The 14323-nt window shown below is 36.6% G+C and overlaps 2 protein-coding genes across 3 annotated transcripts; one reads left to right on the plus strand and one right to left on the minus strand.

Annotated features, from left to right (window-relative positions):
• Nucleotides 1-539: 539 nt before the first annotated feature.
• LOC131234547 (DNA-directed RNA polymerase V subunit 1-like) lies at nt 540-3409 on the plus strand. The gene is made up of 2 exons (XM_058231484.1): nt 540-634; nt 1852-3409. The coding sequence occupies exons 1-2, from the start codon at nt 618-620 to the stop codon at nt 3407-3409; spliced, it is 1575 nt and encodes a 524-aa protein (XP_058087467.1). The 5' UTR covers nt 540-617.
• Nucleotides 3410-3554: 145 nt separating this feature from the next.
• LOC131235251 (uncharacterized) lies at nt 3555-6778 on the minus strand. Of its 2 annotated transcripts, XM_058232392.1 has the most exons (6): nt 6412-6778; nt 5599-5669; nt 4816-4920; nt 4458-4519; nt 4317-4368; nt 3555-4077 (listed from the first exon to the last, which is right to left on the minus strand). In XM_058232392.1, exons 2-6 carry the CDS (start codon nt 5624-5626, stop codon nt 3950-3952), a joined length of 375 nt encoding a protein of 124 aa, XP_058088375.1. In that variant the 5' UTR covers nt 5627-5669; nt 6412-6778; the 3' UTR covers nt 3555-3949. The 2 variants fall into 2 exon arrangements, with proteins under 2 accessions (XP_058088375.1, XP_058088376.1); XM_058232393.1 differs by lacking the exons at nt 5599-5669; nt 6412-6778 and adding an exon at nt 5426-5592 and having other exon boundaries at nt 4816-4979.
• Nucleotides 6779-14323: the final 7545 nt, after the last annotated feature.

Genomic DNA, 14323 nt, shown 5'->3' on the forward strand with positions numbered 1-14323 from the left:
TTTCCTCTTCAATCCCTGGATTTGTGCTTTCAGCCTGGATTCTTGAAGGAATCATGATTCTCGTTCTAATGATTCACATTCCAACTTCTAGGAACTGCTTTTCTTTTCTTTCTTTTTTGGTTTCCTAAATGGGATTGGATATATATATATATATATATATATATATATATAAAATCTTTTCCTTTTGGGTTTCCACACACACACAGTGTGTGTACTTTTTCTTTTCTTTTCTTTTGTTCCCAAATGGGATATGTTGCTATTTATATCCTATCATATTTGTGTTAACATTTTGCCTTAAAAAAAGGATCATTCAGTTCACCTTTACTATAAGAATCATATTATCAATTATGCATTTACAATTTTTTTAAAAGAAAATCTAGCCTTCTATTAGTTAGAGACACAGTGCTATTCATTTTACAATATATTTTTATGATTTAAACACACACACACACACACACACACACACACACACACACACACACACGTTGCAGATGATTCATAGGCACTTTGACCTTCTAACTTCTCAAAAACAGGCAGTTCTTACTCTTTCATACACATATAAGTTTCCATCGGCATGAGCAACGACAAAAGTGCCTTCACTTTCAGGAACCCATGCGATGTTGGTGCATCGACTGTGGAAAATAACATTTACAGCTTTAGGCTAACAAGCACATGAGATCTTCTATAGGAACAAACAAGCATCAAGTCATCTAAGAAATTGCATATAATAAACAGAACCAACAAGGGATGTGACTATTAACATGTTGAAAGAAGTTATAACCTAATACAATATTATAATGCTTGCAATCTGCTTTTCCTTGCCTGGCTATGTAAAGAAGACATTTTATCTTTTAATAACCAAAAGAAGATTCAGCTTTCATTAAAAATAAAAATAAACTAGGTGAGCATTGTGAGAGGAACATGAGATTTGGATTCTTGGCAGAAGAAACTAGGTGAGCATTGTGAGAGGAACATGAGATTTCCACTTATTACCCAAACAAGAACTCAAAATTGGAATACATCTTTCAATAATTCTCTTGAAAATTATCATTGGATGATTATTGTTTTTTTTTTTTTTCCCTTTCTTTCGCCTTGGATTTCACAAGTCCTTCGTGTAATCCATGGAGATGCAAAATCATGTAACCATTTAAAAGTTTGCACCAATGGGTTGGTTTAGTTATCATCTAGTGCATGAAAAGATTTTATTTTTTATTTTTTATAATCATTTTAGTGTATACAACCTGGATTCTTGTAAACAAAATAGATATTTTTTTCCCATTCAAATTAACTGCAGTTTACTACACCGGTTGCATTCTTCAGTTTGCTGATTCAGTTTTTAACACATCAAAACTGAAAGAAAGATAGGCCCGATAGTTGAGCGGCTCTTTCTTGTGGAACCGAATGCAGTATAGTACAAGTATATTCTAGAACTATCTTATAAAACCCATGTTAAGGAAGTATGTTTGACAGATGAAGCTACCAAGCAATAATTTCAAGAAGGGAGCAGTCACTTAAATACATCCAGACAAATCACAGTAGCACTTCTCTAACATTCAAAATTTTCAAAACCGAATTGGAAAAAAGAGAATCAAAGTAAACTAAATCAGATTTGAAAGTTGGTCAAATCATAAATAGGCGTATTATGGACGGAGACATTGTTTTCATTAATAGGCCACCTATTACTCATAAACATTCATTACAAGCATTTTCTATCTATGTACATGACGACCATACTGTTAAGATCAATCCTCTTATTTATGCTCCCCTAGGTGCGGATTTTGATGGGGATTGTGTTCATATATTTTATCCATAGTCTCTACCAGCAAAGGCAGAAGTTTTGGAGCTGTTTAGTGTTGAAAAGCAAATACGTAGTTCTCATAGTGGCAGTCTGAATTTACAACTGGTGCATGATTCTTTATTGTCACTGAAACTCATGTTTAGGACTTTTTTCTTGAACAAAGCGACTGCGCAACAATTGGCTATGTGTGTTTCACCAGTTTTACCAAAACCTGCTTTGCTTAAGGCTCACCGTACAGGTCCTCTGTGGACTGTTTTGCAAATAGTACAGAGTGCTTTACCTGCATTTTTTGACTGCTTTGGGGAGAGGCATTTGATCAGTAAAAGTGAAATGGTGAGGATTGATTTCAATAGAGATTTACTGCAGTCATCATTCACAGAGATTGTTACTTCTGTTCTTGACAAGAAGGGAACAGAAGAGGCGATTGAGTTCTTTAATATGTTGCAGCCATTGCTGATGGAGATTCTCTTTTTAGAAGGATATAGTGTTGGCTTGAATGATTTTGACATTCCCAAGGCTGTTACTGAAGATATAAAGAAGAAGATTCAGGACATATCACCTTTGCTGCTTCACTTGAGATCAAATTACAATGAACTTGTAGAGTTGCAAGTGGAAAGCTACCTGAAAACTGTAAAACTGCCTATCATGACTCGTATTCTAAAGTTATCTGCTTTGGGTAATTTGATAGATTCTAAAAATGATTCAGCTATCAGTAAGGTTGTTCAACAACTTGGCTTTTTGGGGCTTCAACTTTTTGACCGAGGGAAGTTTTATTCAAGGCGTTTGGTTGAAGATATGAGTTTCCACTTCCAAAATAAGTATTCTGTTAATGGTGTTGACTATCCTTCTGAGGCATTTGGGTTAGTTAAGAGCTCCTTTTTGCAAGGTCTGATCCCCTATGAAGAGTTGGTCTATTCCATATCATCCAGGGAAGTGTTGATCCGTTCTTCCAGAGGACTTACTGAACCAAGAACTTTGTTTAAAAATCTAATGGTCACACTTAGAGATGTCGTTATCTGTTATGATGGGACAGTGAGAAACCTCTGCAGCAATTCTATAATTCAATTTGAGTATGGACAGGTGGACGAAAATAGTCCTGGAAGTTCTCTTGCTGGTGAACCGGTTGGTGTATTAGCTGCTACTGCAGTATCAAATCCTGCATATAAAGCAGTTCTTGATTCTTCTCAAAGCAACAACTCTTCATGGGAATCGATGAAGGAAATACTTTTGTGCAAAGTTAACTTCAAGAATGATATTATTGATCGGAGAGTTATTCTATATTTGAATGAGTGCTTCTGCGGGAAAATGCATTGCAAGGAGAATGCAGCATATTTAGTTCAGAATCGTTTGAAAAAAGTCACTTTAAAGGATGTTGCTTTTGACTTCTCCATTGAATACCAAAGGCATCGACAAATACCTGTGATGCAGTTAATTGACACGAGGAGATCTACACCATATGGTGTTCAACAAATTCAAAAACTGCTCGGAATTTCATGTGCTTTTGGTCAGTCAGTTCAGCGACTGTCAACATCTATAAAAATGGTTGCAAAAGGCATGCTAAAAGAACATCTGATGCTTGTGGCAAATATAGAAATGAACATAACATTCTGAATCAGACTCAAACATCTAATATCCTCATCATCATCATAGCCTTCTCCCAGCTATTTGGGGTCGGTTGCACTAACAAACCCTTTTTCGCCTACTGATCCTGCCTAAGGGCCAATCCTTGGAAAGCAAACAAGCCTTCATGCCTCAGAGCATTAGTTGCTTTTTCTTCTTCTTTTTTAATTCATTAGGGTGTTTTTGGAGTTATAAAAGGTTATAAATATTTTCCTGATTTAGTTGAATTGGAATCCATTGCAGAGTCGATTCTGAATTCTGAACTGACAGTTGGGTGTACTAACAAGCTAACAAAAAAAAAGCACTCAAACCTCAGATATACATAACCGAGGAGCAAAAAAAATCAAACAGCAACAGAGTGGTTCATGTCCTAACATTAGCTAGTGCAATGGATGGGTAGAGTGGGTATAAAACATGACCTGCTAAACATCAAGTCCAAAGTTTTAGGTTTTTGAACTAGGGACCTACACCATCCTTCTGACAGGCCACCATGAGGATAGACCATAACAGTCCATAATCAAACAGCAAGAATCATAAATAGATTACCTGACATGTCTTATTTTCTATATTCATCCTCTTTAACCCTTTCTTGTTGCATTTCTCCAAAGAGATATGTAGCTCCACAAGCATGCCCCTCCACGTGCATTGACAAGTGCCACCTTCCCATGTTAATTAGACATCTGAATCATGTATCAGGTGGGAACTACCTGGCTGCAGATAATTTGGCCAAAAAATCAGGTTGTTTAATCATTAGGACACATGTAAGAAAACAAATAGACAATCTTAAAAAACTTGCAAGCTCTCTCTACACCATCCTTTTTTTTTTGTACATGTGGCCTACCTGATAGTCAAACAAACTGATTTTTTTGTCACAATGCAAAGGACAAGTGAAAACTACAAGGAATTTCACGTAGTTCCTTCGCAGTACAAGTTGCCTGTACTTGTCCAACCTGAAAACAACCAAACAGAGGTGCAAGAAAATCAGCAGACCTGCTTTAAAATGGTGAAATAATTTGAGAAATGGAATTTTGGCCCAAACCTGCATTAAACCTAAAATCTCCACATCTTCTCCAACTTTAATAGTCCCTTGTTCAACACGGCCTGTGACAACACCCATCATGGACGAGCAATGAAGGAAGAAATGACCAAAAATTATCAATTCATGAATCTACACTCACACACACATGCACACACAAAAATCTTACACAAGACAAGCCCTTCATGATGGAAAAAAAACATGAATAAACAGACCTGTTCCATTCCAATCCAATAAGGAATCCATCTTTTCCAGTCACAGCATACTCACTCACAAAAGCCTAGCAATGTAAAAGAAAAGACCTATGTGAATATCGGTCAATGCCTAACAATGTAAAAGAAAAGAAAAGGACACAACTCACCTTGACGCCCTTTTCCCTCAGAGAAGATTCGAAGAAGTATCCTCTTCCATCTTGGAGAATTTGCAGCTACGAGTCCTCCCCTGTGTTCTGTTGAAGTTGAAGCCTTTACAAATGTTTTAAAGAAATTCATCTATTGCATCGATCTTGGAATATCACTTCCAAAGCTGAAAACCAAGTAGAGAACATCATAATTTCTGACTCGCTGTTAATTTAAAAGGAATACAATAGAACGCGTAGCGATAACTTGCTATGATAATGTGGCACTTCATAACAATGAAGATTTTTATGCAAGAAGAAAACCTGTAGTCCGACCAAAGGACCAAGCATAGAGGACTATCTAGATGAAAAAAAAAAAAAAAGAATCATAAACGACCAACTGATGTACCAGCTGCAAATCTAAGATGTACCAGTTGATTTTAAAAAATCTTTAAAGAGTTTTTGTTGCTGCCTATATAGCAACGACAAAATCTTTTGAAATTCTTGTCAAGCACATATCCACAAGGCTTTAGGACAAAACCTGATGAAGTAGGAGACAGTTTAATATCATTTTGTTTTCTATTCTCTCCCTCTTACCTATTGTGTTGTGCTATTAGCTCATTTAAATACTTACTAGGAATTTTTCTATTGCTGGAAGTCTTATACAACTTTCTTCTACGGAAAACAGTTACTGAGTTGATGTTACTGCAGGAGCCAACTACCAATGCAATCATTTGGAAGTGCACCAAGCTCCAACATTTTGAAATTCAACAACAGTTCGACAAACGTTGGAAGCAACATACTAACCTTCTCTCCAGTTGCACTGCCACACCATCCCGGTTGTGCAAATAATAAGTTAATCAGCATCCTCAATGGGACTGAAATTGTAGTTAATAAAATATTAACACCCAAATGAAGGAAGAATGTCCAAACTTCTGAAAAAATTTCAACAAACAACAGTCCGAGGGAGTTGGCAAAGGAAGTAGACCTAAGAAAAGAAGCAAACAGGGAATATAAAATCAACTAAGCTGATACAAATCCAGAGACTCCCCTAGATCTAGAAATGATGATAGAAATATAACTTCCAGAGTGGCAGCATACATCTCCAAGTATCAGGCCCTGGTCAACTCAACATGTGGGTATCAATGTACAAAACTAATAAACAGCTACCAAGCTTTACCATGTTCTTCTGGAAATTTATGTGTCGTGGTCCATCTGATGGTGGACCCATCCTATGGACAACTTGGATGTTCCACAAGAGTGCCAGCTTGGCCTTGGTGGCGGTATGTAAAGGGCGCTACGATTTACAAGAATGTGGCGTGGATACGATGAGAAATATGCAGACATGCAAGATTCGCAATCAAAGAAACCTGGAAGGACAGCCCTCAAATTCAACTTCTACTGATTCATCTGTAGCTGATCCAATCATATTATTCACCCATGCTTCAACCTAAAAATAATTGCAGTCAAAACTCTGTTATGAATCAATTGCCAAGAGGAAACTATCTCTTGATCAAATACGGAAATAGTTCAGTGCCATGGAAAATCCAACGGATAAACTATTTGCCTACGAGCTTTTGATATTACAATAATGAGGAGAGATTGATATGAGTTTCTCACTTTTGAGCTTTCGGACTTGGAAAATGTTTCTGGCATTTAGGGGAAGGGCGTCAATGAAGAAAATGCTTTCCACAATGCATATCAAACCACAGTTTTCTGATCAATAACAAAGCAGTCAATTTAAGATTCATCAGTTGAAGTTCTAAAGAAAAAGATTGAAACAACATGGTCCTACAGATGCTTTGTCAAATGTACTGAGTCCAACACCAATAGCAAAGACAGGAAGGCCCTGCCAAAAAGAAAGGAGACTCATGTTGGTTGAAGTTACATTTGAGATTATGAAATAACCACAACGGGCATTTTAACTGACTATAGTATGACCAGAACAGGCATTTTACGGCAAGTAAAAGCTTACAAGTACATATTGTACAGGCTTACCTCTTTTGAGTATCCAGACAGTCCAATAAGTTGAGAATCACGGTATAAATCAGCAGGAATTATAGGTTTCTGTAATGACAAACAATACTCACATTAGACTTCTCAAGACCATAAAGACTACTCACAAACCTTTTATCAAGACTATATGCTTGAGACTTCTCAAATTTTTCTTGACTGACCACTCCAACCAAAGGTTTAGGAAGAATTGGCAGCTTTAGAGATGCATGTTGCCGTATATCCAGATGTCTCAAAGATGTACATCAAGACCATAAAGCCTGCAAGATGGGATCCTCATCACCAAGAAATTCAAGCAGAAAATAAACTTGACAATGCAGAAAATGATCAAACATTTATTAAGCATTTTCTAACAATAGTCAAGACAGAAATACAAATACATGACACCAACCACATTTATTAGAGTTAAAAAGGGGTAGGAATACAAAGAGGTTTATATACATGGACCTGAAAGTCGAGCAGCTCTTGCTAGAAATTAAACGGTCAAAAAAAAAAAAAAAAACCTTCCATGCAGACAACAAACCAAGTAACTAAAGTATGGATGACAGTGTGAAAGTTCCTTGTTTATGGATACCCCACAATTTATTAAAAAGGAAAAGAAGCACAAAAATGAAAGATGGCAATGCAACATGAACAGTAGTAAATACATCAATCAGCCAAGAACTGCAGTGCACAACAGATATCAAGAATTTCCTCCAATAATATCGGCCAAATGCTGAGGAAAGTACATGAGTTCTCATACTATCATATCCTAAACTCAAGAAATTAAGGGCACATTTGGTTGTCTTCCAAACTGACTATCTGAGGCAGAAAGCATTTGCCAAATTCTGAATCTAAATAAGCAGCATTTCCAATAGTTCTTCGCTCCAAACTGATAGAAGTGGGGAAACAAATCTACCAGCATTCCTTTTTTAGATATCCTTCAATCCCACAATGGTTACATGGGACATCCAACAGGCCTTAAACCTGTCAAATGAGCTAGAAAGTATAGCTGCAGCCAAAGTTTTTGTTTTGTGCCCACAGTTAATTTGATTCAAACACTTCACAAATTTCATGGAACTCCCTGGACCCATTTCTCATTTCCATCTCACATAAAAACACCATATACAGGGACTGTAAACTTGAGAGCCAAAATTCTGTATTTATTTACAGTTTGTGAGGCCTAAATCCAATGGCTGCCACAAAAAAATGCCTCACATTACAATCCAGGCACCTGAAATATTCCAAATCATAAGCTGATAATAAAGCCACATATATCACAATGCAATATTGTTCTCAAGGAATGGTCTTGAGAACTTCATGAAAATTTACAACATGCATCATATCTTGTGCTGTGAACAAGAAGACCGATTCAAGAAATAGCGACACGTGGTCATATCATCATTCAAGACCATCATCTCCCAATCAACAAATCCAAAATGATTTCTTTTCCCTTTCCAAATTATTAGTTTTTATGTTATAGCAATTCGAGCAATAAAGAGGTCCCTTCCTCATCTGCTTATGCTGATTACTACCTTGTTGACAATACCAACATTGGAAATTTTAAAAAAAATAATAATAATCCATTTATACTTCAGCAAAGCATAGACTACTCAACACCCAAAAGAAAAACAAAAAACAAAAAACAAAAAAACAAAAAACAAAAAAAACCAAAAAAAAAAAACAAAAAACAATTAAAAGGTTCTAGATCAACACATCCAAAACTCATCAGACATCCCAAAAAGGAAGGACAGAAAGAAAGAAAGGAGGTTCTATGATCAACCCATCTCTCAATAAAGCACCAAATTATAGCAAAAGCAGCAACCCATCAAACACATGCCATATATGCAGTAAAATGAAAGGAAAATACTGGATCTTCTTAAAAAATCAAGCAAAAAACAGACCCAAAAATCAAAATGCCAAGAACCCATTTCTCAAGACAGAAAATTCAAAGGACCCATCAAATAAATAAATAAATAAATAAAAGAAGAAGAAGAAGAAATCCTATCCATATATTCCAAAGCATACATACGGATCAAATGGTGGAAAAAAAATAAAAATAAAATAAAAATAAAAAAAACAGAACAACGTACTGGTACTCTGTTGACAGCTCCAATGGTTGAGACAGCAGCAGCTAGGGCTTCTCGAGCTACGGCTTCCGTGGATTAGGCGATACACACACACACACACAGAGGCGTGTTACGACGAGGAGGGCACGACCGAGAGATCAGCGTGCTTCCTCTTGTGGGCCTTCACGGACTCTGGCGTGTTCCGGCGAGAAGGACGACAACGGCTGAGAGATCAGCGTCTTCAACCAGCAACGGAAATGGAAGGCAGATCAAGAGAGGCCAGAGTGGAAAATGGAGATCGAGAGACGTTGGAGAGAGAGAGAGAGAGAGAGAGAGAGAGAGAGACTTTCGGTAGGTTATTGCAGGGGAGGAGAGAAGAGGGGAGAAGGCTTTTGGTAAAATAGAGGTGGGAGAAAAAGGCGTGATGGATTTGGGGATTTGCCGCGCCGGCGTTTTGGAGATTTGGGGATAGGGCGCACGGGCGTTTTGGAATCGGGGACGGGGATTTTAGGGGTTTTTTTTATTATTATTTGAAACCAGCAGCGGTAGCCCGTTTTGTACACGGGCGGCCACTTAAAAACGCCCCACATTTCATCTACAGTGGCGGTTTTCTGTGGCCGCCTGTGATCAAAACGCCCCTAATGACTATATTTTTTGTAGTGAACTTGGCTAAAAGTGAAAACATGTGTAATATAGAGAATTCTCTTGCGATATTTTATGCATTACTCTAGCTACAATGGGGCATTTATAAAGATGTACATTTTATATGTGAAAAAAGAATATCTCTATAGAATGGAAAATAAATGCAATACCCTCCCGATTGGGACAAGGCGCAGGGGGCATAGTGATCTCCTCTGTCCACCGAACCACAGAAGCATTACCTCTAGAAGTAAGGGCGTGGTAATCGCCCGCTTGTTGGAGTCAAATCTTGAGAAGGAATCCCTTAGTTGAAAACCAAAAAAGGTTCGCTTCTACATGTTATTCGCTTGAACATATAGAAAAGAAGCAACCTTCTATCTGGCATCTGTACCAGCTTCAAAATGTTAGCTGAGTGGCCACATGTGAAGTGAAATAATTCAAAATTGAAACTTTTCTCGAATAAAGTGACAATCTACTTCAATGTGTTTTGTCTGTTTATTAAATACAGGATTAGAAGCAATCTGGATGACACTGATGTTATCAACATGAAGAGGAGTCAGGATATGAACAGCAATTCCAAAATCTGAAAGAAGTCCACGAAATCAAATAATCTCACTGCAGGCCGAAGACATAGTGCAATACTCAGCTTCTGTGCTAGACATAGAGACAGTTGGTTACTTCTTTCACTTTCAAGAGATAAGCAATGTACAAAGAAACATACAATAACATGTTGTGGATCGTTGGGAGAAAGCACAACTTACCTAATCAACATTAAAATATGCGACAAGCTCAAGATGAAATATCAAGGAAATGAATAGGGAACGATCTATGGTGCCTCACAGATATTGAAGGATTCGTAAGACAATAGTCATGTGCAAAGTACGAGGCTCGACAACGAACCAACTAACCACTTAGACAGCATATGCAATGTCATGTCTTGCCATTGTTAGGCAAATAAGACTATCAATAAAGCAATGTAATAGGGTAGATAGCTCCAATAGATCACCATCTTATTTACCATATTGAACATTCAAGTCCATTGGTGTCTCGACGGTTCATTAATTAGATAGATTGGCAAGAATGAAAAGATCCTACATATATTTGCGTTGGCTAACAAGTATACCTCGATTTATATGAGAGACCTTTTTTTTAAGATTCAAAAGGAAAAAAAAAATTATACAACCCCTGCTTACATTCGAGAGGCCCCTAGCTATAAAAACAAAGTATAAGGCCACCTATCATATAACCAACACACTACAAAAGAATAGATGAACTCCCAAACTACCATCACCCCTTATATACGTTCCCCAGGCCCACCTTAACAAGGAAGATAGCTCCAAACCTAAAAAGAATGTTAGATTGTCCGGATCTTTTCATGTGAAAGGATGACTGAAGAAAATTATGAAGTTCTATTATTTCAACTTTATCATTGGTAGTGAGAAGTAAGTTATCAATATAAATAAGTAGAATAACAATATCCCAATAGGAAGACCGTGTAAAGAGGGAGGGATTATGGTTGCTCTATTAAAACCTAATCGTAATCACAACCTCATGGAAACACTAAACCAAGCATGAGGAGCCTACTTTAGTCCATGTAATGCTTTTCGAAGCTTACAAACCAAATTTTTTGTACCTGTAGAACCAGGAGGTTGGGTTATGTATAGGATATCTTATAAGTCCTCATGAAGAAATGCATTTTTGACATCTATCTGACAAATAGGTCAATCACGGGTAGCAACAACAGCGAGAATGTTCATACAAGCTTTCTTTTTTGCATCTAGAGCAAATTTCTATTCATAGTCAACACCATATTCTTATTTATATCATTGCGCAACCAGACGAACCTTGTACCGATTAAGAAATTCATTTGATTTGGGTTTGATTAAGTATACCCATTTATTTCTAATCACTTGCTGACTAGGGGGTTGAGAAATAAAATTCAACGTATGATTATCTACGAGAGTTTATAATTCTATTGTTGTAGCATCCCTCTAACACTAGTGTGTAGAAGCTTGAAAATAGGATATACGAATAGATACATACTCAAAAGCAGAAAATATAGAATAAATGAGTCTATCAGAAGGGTGTGACGAACGGCTAGATTGAAGTACCTTTGGAATAGATGGATCGGCCACAGGGAGCACTTTTATCTCTTCTCGTTGACAGATCTACAAATGAGAAGGAAATAAAGTTATAACAGGTGGGATATTAGAAAACTTTGTTAATCCCCTAAAATCATTAGAAGAAGTAGTAGAATTTGGTGAGACTGAAGTATGAAATGGGATATTTTTAGGAAAACAATATTCTTGGATGCACAAACCCGACGAGCAATAGGATCATAGCAGCGACAGCCCTTCTGAGGTCTCTAATTCCAAGAAACATGCAATGAATAGATTTTGGTAAAAGATTATTATATTCATGTGAAGGAAGATAAACATAACAAAGACAACCAAAGATACGAAATGAAAAGTATAGAGAGAACCGAATATATCAAAATACGGACAGACATTATTAAGAATTTACGTACGCATGCGATTGATACCTTAATGAAATAGATGCAACTAGGTGTAATACCTTGACGAACTTTCCAAGACAAATAATGGTTGAGAATTCACTTATGGGGAATTTAATCAATTTTGTAAAGATGAATGGATTATGAGGCACAATACAATAAGGCATACACTAAAGTAAAATGGTGTGGTAAAACGTATGAACCAAACTCTCATAGAGATAGCCCAAAGCACATTGAGTAATGCTGCATTGGGCAATGAACTATAGACTAAGGTTGTCAATACGGCTTGTTATTTAGTGAATTAGTCCTCATCTACAGTCATAAATTGTAAAATTTCAGAAAAAACATGGAGTGGTCATGATGTAGAATACTCAGGGCTATGAATATTCAGTTGTGATGCTTACTCTAGTGCACCATTAGTTAAGAGAGATAAGTTAGACCAAAGGGTAAAGAAGTGTGGCTTTGTTGGCTATTATGATGGCGTGAACAGATACATGATATATGATCAGATCAAATGAAAAATCAAAATGAGCAATGATATCAAGTTTGACAAGGATTCAATGTTTCATAAGGATGGACACAAGGAAATGGAAAAATCATCAGTAATTGATGTTGAAATATAAAAAGAAAAGACACATGTAAATGTCAAGCTGCAGGAAGAGGTAAAGGAGCAGGTGGAGCAGCCACCTATAAGGAGAAATCTACTAAGAAATCATAGATTATCGGTGAGATATAGAATGGCTCGAATATTGTATCTGCTCTCATTACGGATGAGGGAGATCCATGTACCTTCTAGGAAGCATTAGAAGACACAAATATTGAGAAGTGGATAGTGGTAATGCAGGAGAAGATAGATTTTTTGTACAAGAATAAAACATGAGAGCTGATGGAGCTTCTCATTAGGCATAAAGCTATCAAATGTAACTAAATCTATCGAAAGAAACAGGATAGACACAAGACCGGACTAGAAGCGAAGGTTTGCACGCATAAGGAGAGTATCAACTTCAATGAGATTTTCACACTTGTGGTCAAGCAAGAAATTATCAAATTTATGTTAGCACCAATTTCTAAATACAATATGAAACTGTAACAAATGGATCTGAAGACTTCTTTCCTTCATAGGGAATTGAAAATGTAGATTTACATGAAACAAACAGAATAGTTCGAGACACAGGGGTCAAAGAATAAAGTTTGCAGGTTAAGGAGGTTGTTGTACAGCCTGAAACAGTTGTATAAAAAATGGTATAAGAGATTTGATTCTTTCATAGAGAGTTAGTGGTTTACCAAAAGTGAATATGATAATTGTGTTTAGTTTAAGGCACCGAGTGATGGAGAATTCATTGTCATATTATTGTATACTGATGACATACTTATCGTGAAAGCTCAATCGATCGACGATTGCTCAATTAATGTCGATTGATCGAAGCTTAAATCAACGACACGCGCGGTTCAACATAATTGCGTGAATTATTTCTTGTTCCAAGTGTAACACTATATATATGGGAGTAATGCAGGTTTAGGATATGATTAAGCAATCTTAAGTGATTGGAAGCTTGTTCTAGAGAGAGGTTAGGGTTTTAAACAGATTCATCCAGAGAACCAAGGTTTTTGCATGTAAGTCACTTCTAATCTCTTGTAATTTGCTTTCATAGTGAATTTATTTGTCGCTTTGTGCCATGATTTTTTTCCTACAAGGGTTTTCTATGTTAATTTTGTGTTCTCTGTGGTGCTTTGTTGCATTTATCTTTCATTTATGTGATTCAAATTCAAGGTTTGCTTCTACAGCACCCAACAGGGGCTACCTGAACGCATATATTGCCGTATAGCTTTTAATAAAATTATTTTTTCAAATAATAATAATAATAATTTAACTCATTAATTGGTGTGTGCAGTGTGTATGTCATCCAACCAATACGATAAGGTTTCTCCATCATAGATGGATTTTTTTTTAATTATTTGCGCATACCCCCATCTCTTTCATCTATACTTTGTATTTGTAAATAAAGCCTGACCTTTTTTTCTATTTAGGCAAAAAAAAAAAAAAACCTTTGTCATTAAAGTCCACAAGTGGATGACGTGAAGATGTCTAGATGGCATTAATTTTGAGCTGATAGCATTTTAAATTGCCATTATACTCAGCTCAGATGGATAATATGCCTTAAATGATAGTAAGGCTTTGTAAACAATGTACATGATATTTTGGTGATTTAATAGATTCAACATGGAGCCCACATAGCATTTGTGCTTGGGATCTAGACATTTAGCGGGTGGGTCCCACTTGAGATCTTCTACATAAAATCCTATATGTTATACCAAGTGA

Source organism: Magnolia sinica, chromosome 19, assembly GCF_029962835.1.
Source record: "Magnolia sinica isolate HGM2019 chromosome 19, MsV1, whole genome shotgun sequence".
NCBI classification, from domain to species: domain Eukaryota; kingdom Viridiplantae; phylum Streptophyta; class Magnoliopsida; order Magnoliales; family Magnoliaceae; genus Magnolia; species Magnolia sinica.